Source organism: Plutella xylostella, chromosome 3 (assembly GCF_932276165.1).
Source record: "Plutella xylostella chromosome 3, ilPluXylo3.1, whole genome shotgun sequence".
Taxonomy (NCBI): domain Eukaryota; kingdom Metazoa; phylum Arthropoda; class Insecta; order Lepidoptera; family Plutellidae; genus Plutella; species Plutella xylostella.
The window spans coordinates 3,566,849-3,581,369 of NC_063983.1; the positions used below are offsets into that span (position 1 = coordinate 3,566,849).

Below are 14,521 nucleotides of genomic sequence, written 5' to 3' on the forward strand. Positions count from 1 at the left end.
GCGAATTATGCGTAGACTGGCAGGTGGCAGGTGGGCCCGGCCTGGGAACCCGGGGTTGATACGCGTTCCCACGATCTCGTCATTGAGGCGGGCGCACCTGCGCCCCTTAACGGGGATGCAGTGCGATGTGTGGAGCGGGCCTTACACACGCCCGACACGCGGAGGAAAGCGCCGATTAGAGAGCGTGCGCGTGTGTGCGTGTGTGCGCGTGTGTGCGTGAGCTCGCATTACGGTGCAGGGGTGATAGTGGACGCGTCATGTTGCCGTACCTATCTACCTGTGTGATGTACTCGTGTTTACATTATGTAGGTGCGGTCGGTGTTGATAACCGTAGGTATGGTGGTTAGCCGGCCAGATAGGGGGTAATATATGTAAGTTTTACGTGTAATTTCGAAGGCGATTTTTTAAATCAAAAATATTGTATTTATTTGTATTTAAGTTCACTTGGGTTATGTTATGTAGATTTACCTACATTTGGATTATTATAATATTAACATGCAGCATGTAGGTGCTAGATAATAAGGCAGGTTTCCAAGTAGCAATAACATGTTAATGCATTTAGCTCCCACAGTGCGCTCAGGGATCCCAATCACGTATGTTTATAAAATGATGGACACCTCTATACACACAGAAAGTGTCGATAGTTGCATAACTAGCGAGGCACGGCGGCGGCGCATCTCCAGTAGTGATCAGAATACTGATTGAGGTATTCAAATAACTATGAATATCATTCATGTGCTAGAAATTTATATGAATGATGATACCTACCTGAACTCGAATCTCAACTACATATAGGTATATTTTTATAAGAGTTACTGAGCTTTGAGAGAAAATGCTTTGTATAAAAATAGAATTAGCAAAACATACCTACCATGATAAACACTTTTTTGTACTGCTTCTTTCTATTAAAAGGGGCAAAAAGTTTATTAAGTACCCTAGATATTCAGTACGAATTACTTTAAATAAGTTATCCTTTCTGTGAGTTATTTATATTTTTAATCTATATTGAACATTTTGATCGTTATTGTAGCACACCATACATCGATAGTTTTTCATGTCAAATCCTACCTCTATTTTTGACTAATTTAGCACAACACAACCCAACTCACCCTGTCCGCGTCCTTTCAAGCATTTATCTCATTAATAAATAACATACCTACATATTTAATTATCTAATATTTATTCATAAGCTGGTCCGGCGGTCGCGGGCGTGATTACCCGCAGTCCCGCATTCGACTCCCGGCCGGAATGTGGACGCGTGGCGCGCGACGTGATTGGTTTATTAGTGACAGACAAACCGAACTGTGAATAAATATGAGACATAGGGGCTAAGTGTATTCAGAGCCACGGATATATATTTAGATGCTAATTGAATTTCTAGAATGTTTCTACTGCAATTACTATAGTTTTGTAATTTCATGATTGTTTGTCTATTTAGCAGTGAAGGAGATTGTTTAGGTTTCAAGTTATGGTATCTGTAAACATAAGAATTACTTAAGTAAAGTTCATAACTACAAAAATTCTACAGAAAGTAATAAAAAATAGTTTTTAATATTATCTAAGTGCATATTACAACACACTTGTCATATTTCCAAATAAATTAAATACCGACATATCGATCGACCAACGGTCAATCAAACTCCCCTAAATGCCAGAACTATTCCACCCGACCCTACAAAAGCCAAATCACCATAAACAAAGATATCCTGATTAAATCGTAGTCACGGCCTCCCCTTCGCATACCGTCACATAATAACGCACTTAAACCAAAACAAAATAACAATGAATTCCATTGTCATAATTTACGCCACATTCCCCCAAACTGAAGCCTAAAGTCAACAATAAAAGGAGTGTGCACGTCGTGTGTTATACACACTTCACAACCCTACACACTCACACACGCACACACAAAAACAAACTATAGGAGTATACAATGTCCATAAACTTTGATACGTTAAGGGTTTTGGAACACTCTACACCATGCATTTATTGTAACCTAACCTTACAACCGAAAAAAAAAACTCCTTTTCTGAAGGCTGCACGTGGTTGCGTTGTGGTCTGTACTTTTTTTCTTATAAGAAAGTGTAATCGCTGTGTTCTTATTACTATAGTAATTAGGGTGACTGTTTTCTGGTGTAACATTGCGATGACTGGAATGAATTCTTGTGTATCGATGAAGCGTGGTGGTGTGGATTTCATCAACTCACATTGGTTCGTTAGTCGTTGAATCGCCGGTGCATATAATATGATTGATCTCTCTGGATTTCTTCGCTGGTAAATGTTTACTACCAATAAATACACGATAGAACGATTCGAAAATAAGAACGTATCGACAGGCCAAAAAAAATAATCTCACCTCGCATCTCTATTTTATGGCTTTCCCGCTGGAATTTTAGTATAGCGAAAGCTTAAATCATTCAGGGGTAAGCTCTCTTCTGAAAAACTTTTGTAAATTCGCCTGATTTTTTACATTGGGGAAGAGAATTATTTCTTCTTGAAGAAACTTGTTCAGAATTATCCCCTGAGGGTGTCCTTTTACTTTACGATACCATATTTGCAAGCTCCTAAATAAGCTCCCTAGTTTTTTGAGTTAAATTTTTTACCAAGTTCTAAAGTTGAGAATTTATATTTTTAATGTGCAGGTTACATACAAAATCTTATAAATAAATATATGGTATCTAACTGAAATTATGGTACTACTTACATAATATGTAAACTGAAGTTTCTTATCAGAAAACGGTTGGCATTAGAATCACCTTGGTTTCTTTATTATGTGGAATTAAGTTACATATTTATCAAACTAAAAAAAATATTTTAAACCTAAAGTCATATAATATGCAATCTACTTTTATTTAAGATCTGTATATAGTATTATGTCTACACTACGTTTTTTTTGGTCATGTAGCTGGATTAAAAAATAAGTCACTCAATTTAATCTATTTTCAGTTTCACACCTGATGCTATGGGCTTTCAATGAACAATTGAAGGGTTTTGTAATTTATATGCAACAGTTCCCCTTTGCCAAATTTTGTACAATAGAATATCACTATCTATGTAGAGTGTAGTAATTGTCTGATAAAATATACCGAACGGATTTAAAAATGACGACCGAATGGCGTAGTGGTTAGTGACCCTGACTACTGAGCCGATGGTCCCGGGTTCGATTCCCGGCTGGGGCAGATATTTGTTTAAACACAGATATTTGTTCTCAGGTCTTGGATGTGCCCGTAAAATGGCAATAGGCCCGCCCCCTATTACATTGGGACTAACATAACACTCTGGCGAAAAGTGGGTGCAGCAATGCACCTCTGCCTACCCCGCAAGGGAGTACATTAGTATAAGGCGTGAGTGCGTGTTTTTTTTTTTTTTATTTAAAAATGTTACCATAGTTTTTAAGAATTTCAATGATTTTGAGAATTTCACGTTGCTAATGTTACTGGTGCAAACCAAGACTTGTGTAAACATTACTAGTTATTAAAACTAGAACAAAATATAACTATGTATTAACCGACTGCATTTGAATACCTATAATGTCATTGCTAACTTAATATGTTACCCGCATCCTTTACTTAAGCAACGGAAATGATTTATCAACTAGTTCCATGTGATTTGCGAGTAAACTGCGCCGGCGATTTAATCTTAATCCACAGGAAGCTATACAAAACACCCTTCTCTAAGACCAATTTAAATAAACATCACCAACACCCTAGTACTAACATCTTAAAGGCTATATTATTGATTAGGAAAACTTAATAAACTGGTCAGCATATGGAAGATAAATCTTGAACGGAACCGATCTATCTAACGCTCAGGTGCTGGTGATTCATAAAACACCGTAGCAGTTTATTTTGCTAGGAAATGGCCTAGGACTGGAGGCTAGGCGAGGAGTAAGATATACTGGCTCGAGAGCATTTAAGATTAATTACTAAGAAACTAAGAACGTTGAACGCGTCTTAAAAGGAACAAAACTTTGTAATGACTACTGTGCTACGAAGAGCTACGCGAAAACTTCGTAGCCGGCTCGTAGCATAATTTTGATTATTTGGTTTGTTTACCTGTAAGTTTTAATTATTATTATATTCATCATAGAAAAATAATTATGTATATTTATCATTTGTACTTGCTTCTAAATCTACAATGTTAACCGCCTCGAAAATAAACACTCATAACTCTACATACCTATCGCCCTCACTAAACCAGATCGCCCCATCCAATTACCACCGATGCAATCTCCAATCACATCTAAGTTGACCAAACAAGCCTAGCTCACTGCGGGCGGGATCAAAGCCTTCTTCGTAGAAGTACTCGGTAAAAACCAGTAACCACGCGCGGGAGCGGCGCGCGCGTCGCCCGTGCGTGGCGCATGCGCGGGCCCGTGCCGGGGCGCGGGGCGGGACCCACGGCACTATATAAACCGCCGCGCCCTTCCTGCTTCAATCACTCCCTTCTGAGCTCTCGAAGCGTGCGCGTCGTGCTTTCTATCTCTCTCTTCTTCACTTGACATTGACAGTTACGTACGTGAACTTGTTAGTAAACATGTGTCTGGCTAAGGAAAGTGAGTCGCCTGCCAAGGAGGCGGTGTCGCCCCGGTCACCTTGGGCTAAGCTTCTGAACCGTCAGGTAAATATCAGCACTAATATTTACAAGAACTTGTTTTGTTTACATTACCTCTTAAAAACTTAGCTTTCCTTTTCAATGTTAATCAACTTGAGGCAATCAACCATTCAGATTACCTAACAGATTTTTCATTTGTTTACAGAACTCAAAACCGAAACTTCCGAGGAAAGTGGCGTCTTCAGCTCGCGTCAACTTGAACAAGTGCTGGAGCAAGCTCGGGGAGCTGATGTCCAACGCCTCCCCCCGCGCCGACCTGCCGGCCCTCAGGCCCGACGATGAGCCTCTACTCATACCGTTCACCGATTTCTTCTATCCTGTTGACCCTGTCAAACCACCTAAGGAAGACAAGGACAACATCGAAAATCAAAACCTTCTTAACGGCCGTCGCTTCGAAGCCATAGAAGACCCAGAGATCAATGACAACATGGCCAACGAAGTCCGCGAGATCTGCTACTCGGCCACTAAGAACAACTGTTTCGTATGTAAACTTTGCTACTAACTTAGTTGTACGTTTTCCCGCGCTAACAGCAATCTTTGATATGATCAAACCCTCTCCCTTTAACTTCTAAACGCAGTGTCTTGAAACGAAATCGCGTCTTCCATAGTTTTAGTGCGCTCCCAATATCGTGGGCAAATCCATGTCTTCCATTAGACTTAGAAAAACAGACCATAGACAAACGAGTAAATACCTAAGTTCTGTAATTTACAGTTCAGTGTTTTGAAACACCTTTCATTTGTTTTGTTTGTGGTCTGCAATAAGTTAGTTTTGATGTATTTGCAATGTTAAATTCGCAGAGAGATTTGGTAGACAGCTTTAATAACAACATCTGCACTGTATATTAGTATCGCACCTCTCACTTTATACTTTTTACTTCTACTTTTCATTTATAATCTGTGTGTTAGTGTTAGGAAATCCAACGTCTTCCAGTTAGTGATTAGTGGTTATGTTAAGTTTTTGTCTGTGATTTTAATATAAGAGGTACTCAAGCTTTAACTAGATGTAAGAGAAGTTATATTGTATTCGAGCTCTATAGAATTTATTTGAGATAAGTGTTAGTGTAGGTTTACTTGGTTTAAAACACAATTTTTAAAAAGCTTTACTAGAAATAGGTAACAATGATTGAAATGGTAGTTGTAAGAATTTTTCTTAGGTACTAACTTGATGTAAAGTGAAACTTATAAGCTTTAATAGGATAAGATTTTAGTATTAAGTTCTTTTAATCTAATTAAAGACACTATAAAATCTGAAATTGTTCAGAAGTAGGCCGAATGTGCCAATCTTATTTTAAGTTTATTTTAAATAGCTAAGTTTGCCCGACTTTATTAACAATAAAGTCGGGCGGGTTTTTTTTTTGTATAATTTAAGTCTCTATATTGATAATTTTTGATGAATTCTTCCACTTGTGTCAATTTTAGTTGTAAGTTCATTGACCTTTTGTGTAGAACTAGATTTTACGTTTTAAAATAGTTTAATGATTGCATTGTCATTGAAATTTTAAGACTTTCGTTTGATCTCCAACTTTAATTGAATAAACATGATATTATTTTTATATCTGACTTTTTCATAAAACTTCCTTTGACTAAAATTCCCAAAAGTACATACGTTAATATTAAACATAGTTATCAACAAACTATACTGATATTAATCAAAAACATAGTCCGTAATTTACTGTTATAAACTCTCTCTATACTAAAGAAAAGTTTCGTCAAAATATATTATAATACTTCCATGGCATTGGCATTTTTTCAATGTCCTTCACTATACTAGAGTTGATAGAGTCTACTTAATACTTGTACAGTGATTACATACGCACAGATAAACATTACAAAGTATTCCCGTAAAAAAGCTCTGCACCATTCATGAATAAAAAGTTCATAAGTCTTTTTTTAAGAGGCGGAACGTGTCTCTTTGGCACAGTCACTTTGTACATATTATTATTACCTATGTAACATAGGTAATAACATAGGCTAAGTTGTAGGTATATAAAACCACATCACATCTTTGCCTGCTCACACATTACACCTAGATACCGCTTGTATCTTCATAATTTAATGGCCTTGCTCTTAATTTTCGGTGTAGTTCCCGCCACCGCTATACATATTATACCGGGAATGTCTGATGACATTGCCTTTGAGGGATCCGCGCTTCATGTCTCCAAAGGTTATACCAACAAATTGAAAATATAAAAAAAAAACACGCACTCACGCCTTGTACTAATGTACTCCCTTGCGGGGTAGGCAGAGGTGCATTGCAGAACCCACTTTTCGCCAGAGTGTTATGTTAGTCCCAATGTAATAGGGGGCGGGCCTATTGCCATTTTACGGGCACATCCAAGACCCGAGAACGAAAATATCTGTGTTTAAACAAATATCTGCCCCGGCCGGGAATAGAACCCGGGACCATCGGCTCAGTAGTCAGGGTCACTAACCACTACGCCATTCGGTCGACGAAAATAGAAATTACCGATTAACCTGCGTCTGCTGTAACCCGTAACCGTACACTGCAACTTTATCTTACACACTTTGCATTTAGGTATTATGATTCATAATGGCTTGTTGCAGCGGTTTGTAAGTGAACTGCGGTTTGGGTTCGTGACTTCGTGACCCAAGACGGTCACACATCATGGACACGCGCTTGAATCAGAGGGTTCACCCTAGCTTTGCAAATAATTTAAAACTTGTGACATTTACTTATAAATTATTGATTCGATATCATTCGCGAATGTAGAGACATCTGCAATCTTTCGGAGCGCAACCGGTCCATTCTTTCGATGTATGTAATGAATTCGATAATAATAAGGCTAACTCGCGGCCCTAATCGCAAAAATATAACTTCTATTTAAAAAAATGACACTGCAAACGTTTGTTACGCTAATTCCAATGTGTAACTTAGTGCAAAGACCGCCTTACCAAGAATAAAACAAATAATTGTTTTTCCGACAGAAGCGGGCTTTTATTTTGCAATGTCTTTTCTTTCTTTCCAAATAGAAGACATAAAGGAAAATTCGCCGCGAGTACTAAACACAACCCCGGAAACAGCATTTAAAAAAATGTGATTTAAATGATTGGATAATTTATTAGCATACTTTGAAGGTGATAAAATAAATTTGGATGAATAACAAAGTTTTTTTATTTTATTGATCTATACTTTTACTGATTCTTTTTACACAGAATGTATATGTCGCAGGCATTTGGTTGAATCTCCTTTTTGGTTGAATCACTAGCCCGTTCATTGGATGGTGCTACTCAATTGTATGACTAAAGGACAACTCGTCAAGTCGTTGATTGTAACGTTATATTGTAAAGTTATAACGTTATACGAACTAGATTGGTGCAGGTTGAGCGAAATTGTTACCATATGGCCATTACAAAATTCAATTGTCTCCCAGAGAATTTTGTGTCATTGCCCTACGGTTTGTTCTGTTCCCGCCTGTATAAATGGTTAGCTGAAGAATGTTTTTTTTCAGTTAAAGAGTTTTTGGCCTACAAGACAAATATAAAAAACAAAGTCAAATTTAACATTGTTTGAATTTTCTACTAACGTATATTGTGTATATTGTTATTGTGCATGTTACAAATATTATTATTTAACTTCACTATGTCACTTCTGCATAAATATTTGTTCACCTTTCAGGTAGATTAAGGTCTCGTGCTTATTATCATACTTCAAAAACTTTTATGTACCCTTAATCATGCAAATAAATACTTTTCATTTCATTTCATTTCATTTCATTTCATTTCATTTCATTTCATTTCATTTCATTTCATTTCATTTCATTTCATTTCATTTCATTTCATTTCATTTCATTTCATTTCATTTCATTTCATTTCATTTCATTTCATTTCATTTCATTTCATTTCATTTCATTGCATTTCATTTCATTTCATTTCATTTCATTTCATTTCATTTCATTTCATTTCATTTCATTTCATTTCTTTTAATTTCTTTTAATTTCATTTCATTTCATTTCATTTCATTTCATTTCATTTCATTTCATTTCATTTCATTTCATTTCATTTCATTTCATTTCATTTCATTTCATTTCATTTCATTTCATTTCATTTCATTTCATTTCATTTCATTTCATTTCATTTCATTTCATTTCATTTCATTTCATTTCATTTCATTTCATTTCATTTCATTTCATTTCATTTCATTTCATTTCATTTCATTTCATTTCATATGAAATTAAACCAGATGCCTGCGACATATACATAGCTAATATGCCAGGGTAATAACTTATTTTTTTAATTAGATTTGATTGTAGGTAATTTAAGAACATAACGTAACGTAACATACACTCTAGCTAGAGCTATGTCTTTTTAAAACGTTTCGACACAATATTAACGTTTTTAGTTCGTAATATCTGATGCGCTGTTAAATACTACAATACTACTTACGGCGTCATTAAGATACTCTTTTTCAATTTTCACTGGAACTTTTTCATTGCTCGCGAGTAGGTATATATTCTACTCTATTCAATTCTGAGAGGGGATGAAGTTCCTGTACGTGCTGGCTCTCTCGAGTGGAACCTTTGTATATATCCCCTTGTTTTCAGCTCAGCCAGCCTAGCTCCCGAGTAAACTAGAGTAGCAAGCCTGGGTGTTGCAATAGCTGAGATAGGCGCTCTGTTGGTCCACGAATAGATAATCTTGTTTCTGTAGTAGGTGGACAAGCTAACAGAATATGTTCTACCGTCTCATCTACTTAGTTACATGTCCTATATATGGGACTAGTTGAGTTACCTATGGTATATACGTTTTTATTAGGTGTAGGTAGGTATATAAAAGGTAGGAGTAGGTATATAAAAATACGGATGAATATCACTAAGGTAGTTCTAGTTGCCTAGCATGTTCTACTCGCACATTCTCACCGATAGGTCACGAGCCTCCATATATCAACTTTACATAAAACCTTCAACATAATCGTAATAAAAGCCTCAGATCGCAGAGGTCATTATAAAAGCACGTTTATCATGTAACCCATAAATGCTCAACAGTACATGAAACATGAAATACTTTGACTGGTACGGAATTTATAATCCGAACCATATGACCTAAAGAACTGCAGTTTAAATCGCACAAGATTAATTTCGGCTTGCTTGTGTACAACTTACGTATAATATGTATCAATATTATATTTTAATCCGTTACATTAATAGATAAAGATAAAGATAAAATCTCTTTATTCGGTGTCCAGCACCACACACCAAAAAATAATAATAACATACACAACACAATTGATCGTACTAACTGGCCCACTGCTACATCAGTTTACTTGAGCTTACAGGGTTTGTTTATGTACTTTGATGGATTATTACGAATGCAGGGAAATAATGGAAGGAAATAAATTTTGGACATCAAATCAATTCCTAGGTTACAATGATATTATGTTTAGTTAATTGTACGGATGCGGATAAAATCATAGCGTCTTTGGCTGCAAAAATACAACTTATAAATAAAACGTATAATTTATCGACACACCTTTACACCTAACCCATTTACCTACTAACAAAGGCGGTATTCAATTCAGTACTGAAAAACGGTTGAAGAAAACGTGACATTCTGTCGAACTTGGGGATGTCCATTTAGTACAAAGCAGTGCGCGGGCGAACAGTTACAGAATGATAAATCGGTACAATTCTATACTCGATTCGTTCCGATCCGACAGAATCGGACGTCACAAAGTGTACGACACCTCGTCGGTCATAAAGGTAGTTTTATATCACGTGAGGCCGACAATCTCTAGCAGGAACCATGAAATCGCGGGTCTGGAACGAATCGCAGAAAAATTTCGGTTTTTCGGTTATTTCTTAGGGATTTGCGTCGGCTTTCTTCGGCGATTTGATACGCTGAACGGGTGTCAGCATTACAAACACATGTCCTTTGATTTAGGCTCGCAACACATTCATGGATCCGCCATGGCTTTTCGATTTTGCGACAGATTTCACGGTGCGCGACGCGTTACATTGATGTTGACTTACCTTCCGTCACAGCTGCTGGTTATCAAATTTTATGAGGACACCTAAAGAAATCCCATTTTTCTTGAAAATCCGTGAAAGAGACCTTGACGATTCCGATTTCTATGCCTATTATAGGCAAGTAAATATGTAGTTACATATAATCAGTAATTTAAAATGTAAGAAGCTACCTACATGATCTACGCTTCATTGTACCACAAAGTTATCACACACAGCTGTCTTCATATGAGTAAGGTCCTGCATATTCAGTATCAGAATGTCACTAAACAAAACCGTCATAATTTAACGAAGCTTCGATACAAACGCTTACAAGGTTATCGACGGTATCATATTCAAGATACACCATCATAAAGAGCATTGAAAGCGGGCATGTGACATTAGCACCTACGTGGACCATGGGGCATAAAACCTTCGGCTTTCCTAATCCAGGGCTCATAAAGACACGTGTTTTTACAGAACAATGTGACATTTATGTGAAGGCGGCGGCGGCGGCGTCGATCTGTGTGGTGCTTCTTTGTGGAATACAACAGTGTTATAATGCGATGTAATACAACGTTGCCTTTGTTGGTATGAGACTTGCCGCCGCCTTGTGCTGTCAAAGTGCTACTTATGCGATCGCGAGTCAATGGATTGTCCGTGTGTAAGTACTGTAGGCAGAAAAGTACTGAGTTTGTACGTTATTTGATTCTGATAACTAATGTGTTCAGTAAATTATTTTATAATAATAATAATCATTTATTTTCAGGAAACTAAGGCCCATAGATAAATACATGCATACAAATTATTAATAAATAAACTAATACATATTTAAAATTAACACAAAACAATAACTTAAGCTCTAGCACTATCTAGAGATTTCGAAGTCTTTTTCGCCTCCCTGAAGCGTCGGAACACAATCCCCGCAGGCCAAAAGTTTTTAAATGTAATTTAAAATATTATGTAGGTACCAGGGATGAAACTTATACAACAGTCCAATTAATACTTCATATACATAATATACTATACAAATTAAAAGAACATGGTTAATAGGAATGTCATTTTATTCAAAGTGATTGTATACTTACTAACCAACGGATTACCACACACCACACCGTTTATATTTACAATATATTGAAATACCCGCCCAAAATCTCATACTCAGACGATATCATTAAAGTTCAGGAAACTGTGAAATCCCCAATCTCTTGCAACCACCACTTCTTGTTAAAATTCACAAGTTGCTTTACTCTTTGTGCAAAACAAGGGGACCGTAAAACAAAAAATACTTCTCGCGTGAAATTCAGATAAAGATGTTGTTAAACATAGCATTTCCCTTGAATTATATTTTATGCGTAAATAAAATTGTAAAGATGCAGGCAGTATCCATTAACGCGTTGCAGAAACTAATATTGTTCTAAAATCTATTTATAATATTATACTAAAGATATTTTGAATGATTTAATAAATTCATATCACACCTTAACTATATAGTCGACAACTAATTGATTTATTTTTATTTATTTTTCAATTTCGTAAAATGGAGCGTCAATGTACGCGGAACAATTTGATTCCTTCTATTTTCAAATGTTGAATTTTGGCGGTAAAATAGTTACAAAAAGGATCGCACAGGAGTGTTGCATTTAACAGTTCCTTGATTACTTTCGAGAGCTTTTTGAGGCCGTTGAGGTGCGAACGAGTGTGTTATTCAAGGAGCGGTGGTTTCCTCTACAAAAGGGAAGATGATAATTAGTTTTAGTGTGCGGATTGTCTGCTTCGACGGTTCTTTACAGAAGTTGCGACACTATAACCTCATTCGGGGAAACGACGTAGTACTAAGAATATACGAAAGCATATGATTGGTCATAGATAAGACGCTAAGGCGCGTTTACACTGTAGGTCATAATTAGTCTGTCGTTGCTCTCTGTACCGTGCGGACGTCTCCCGTGTATCATCTCTCTTTTTTTTGTTTTTTTTATAGGATACAATATGTTAAAAAATAATACGATTCACGGCGGATATTTTGTGATTTTATCTGTATGCATGCCTTTATAGATGTATGCCAATAAAATGCACACGGTAATCATGGTATGCAATATAAATTTAGTAACATAAGTAGATTGATATTATTTATCATTCTTACAGTGCATACCTACTACATACTTTAATAATATAAACTAGAAGACTTAACAGAAAAAAACAAATTCATATATATTTTTAAGGAGGTAAGTATAGCATACATACCAAATACATATATTTGTACATATCATTATAGATAAACCTTTTTTTTAAATACTTGTGGAATACATGGCACTTTTAGCACTACCCTAAGTGCTTTCAGTTGTGTTCCAACAATCATAGGACGACAAGATTGTCGCATTAACTTAGTAGTTAAGGTCTGCGCCTGCGCAGGTTGTCAGGAAGTATCCTGTTCGCTTAGTAGGTGCTAGGGATCGCACTTAGCGAATAGCTATTTCCTTTCTGCTTTAAAGTAGTTTTTAGGTGGAGATTTCAAGAGGTTATAATGACGTAAAAGGGACAAAGGCCATCAAGGCGATGCTTTGGCGATTTTTTCGCCAGAAGCGGAATTATACTGTAAATTCAAATATAGAAAATTATTATAAAAGATTAATTAACCTGGTTTGTTTACTAATTGCGTGAAATAAAAATTGCTGTCTAATTTAGATCTACCTAAGAGAGGCTTCTGTCCAGCAGTGGACTTTTACGTTCTGATGATGATAATCTACATACTATAGTATTCATAGATACGTCTATAATCTGTCTTGGAAGTTATTCTATAGTCACAAATAAATAATTCTACTAACGGTCATTTGCGAAAAGCACAACACTTTTTTAAAAGACAGTAGCTACACGTGTACCTAGTCATCATTACGAAAGTTTGTTGCTGTTCGTAAGATACCGATTTATAATACCTATTTTGTTATTCTGCAGGGTAATAAAATGACCAATAATATGTCATAATCACTGAAAACCTCTATAACTTTCAAGTCAAACATAACTCACAGCTCTCAAAAAACTGTAAGTAGGTAACTGACGTCTTCATAAATTTACCTAATTCCAGCTAAAATAATTATTGTCAGAGCCAAATTCCTATTAGAATTTCACCTCCACAAAAAGCAGAGACCTTCGTTAATTCTAGCAAAACCGGAGGTGACGATGGACGTCTAATATTTGACACAATTTACAAACGGAAGTTTCGAGCATAGACGACTTCCATTAACTGCCATTCCTAATTCAAAACACGTGCTTACAAATATTTTGCAACAGAAAAACTTCGAACTAACTTCAAAACGTATCAACAAAAAATGCCGCTTCTTTCAGCCGCTGAAAAAATTGAAAACACGTGCGTTGCAAACACTCATTTCGAGCGGTTTTAAATTACAGAGTAGCAATGCGTTTTTTTACCGGAAACTATACATTTTTGTTGCAAAAAAGTGTATCTGCAACGGATTTTTGGGACTAAAAAATACTTTTTGGAGCAGGTTGAATTAGCGGCTTTTTAAGTGTGACATACCGGTAACATACTTGCTTTTTTATTAGACAAAAAATACTCAGTAGTTATGGTTTGAAACGAAAAAGATTATTTTAATTGCTTCGTAATGAACTGACAATGTAAGTTAATTAAATAATTTATAATTAAGTTTATTTTTTAGTTCAGTGCAGTCCCGACTATGAGACCTATGTTTAGCAGAAGACAACAACAAAATTACCTATATGATAATGATGTGATTCTAATTTAGCAAAACAAAAATTTAGAGTATTTACCTGAAGTTTAATTTAGTTGTTTTTTTTTCAAACGCATATGCTTCTGAAGTTGAAACTGTCCGTCTGTATGAAACTTACCTTAAAAACTTAAAAGGAATACCATTTTTTTATCAAATAGAAACCGGTAATCTAAAACCTTTTTGGCTGACCGAAAAAGGTAA

At 36.1% G+C, this 14,521-nt stretch overlaps 1 protein-coding gene across 1 annotated transcript; it reads left to right on the plus strand.

Annotated features, from left to right (window-relative positions):
- The first annotated feature begins 4,421 nt into the window (after positions 1-4,421).
- On the plus strand, positions 4,422-5,503 carry LOC105398350. The gene is made up of 2 exons (XM_011570424.3): positions 4,422-4,620; positions 4,760-5,503. Exons 1-2 carry the CDS (start codon positions 4,537-4,539, stop codon positions 5,114-5,116), a joined length of 441 nt encoding a protein of 146 aa, XP_011568726.1. The 5' UTR covers positions 4,422-4,536; the 3' UTR covers positions 5,117-5,503.
- Positions 5,504-14,521: the final 9,018 nt, after the last annotated feature.

Excerpts from the sequence above, each read along its gene's own strand:
- LOC105398350 (XM_011570424.3), top strand. The coding sequence starts at position 4,537 with ATGTGTCTGGCTAAGGAAAGTGAGTCGCCTGCCAAGGAGGCGGTGTCG. Across the intron at positions 4,621-4,759 it reads CTAAGCTTCTGAACCGTCAG|AACTCAAAACCGAAACTTCC; the intron begins GTAAATATCAGC and ends ATTTGTTTACAG.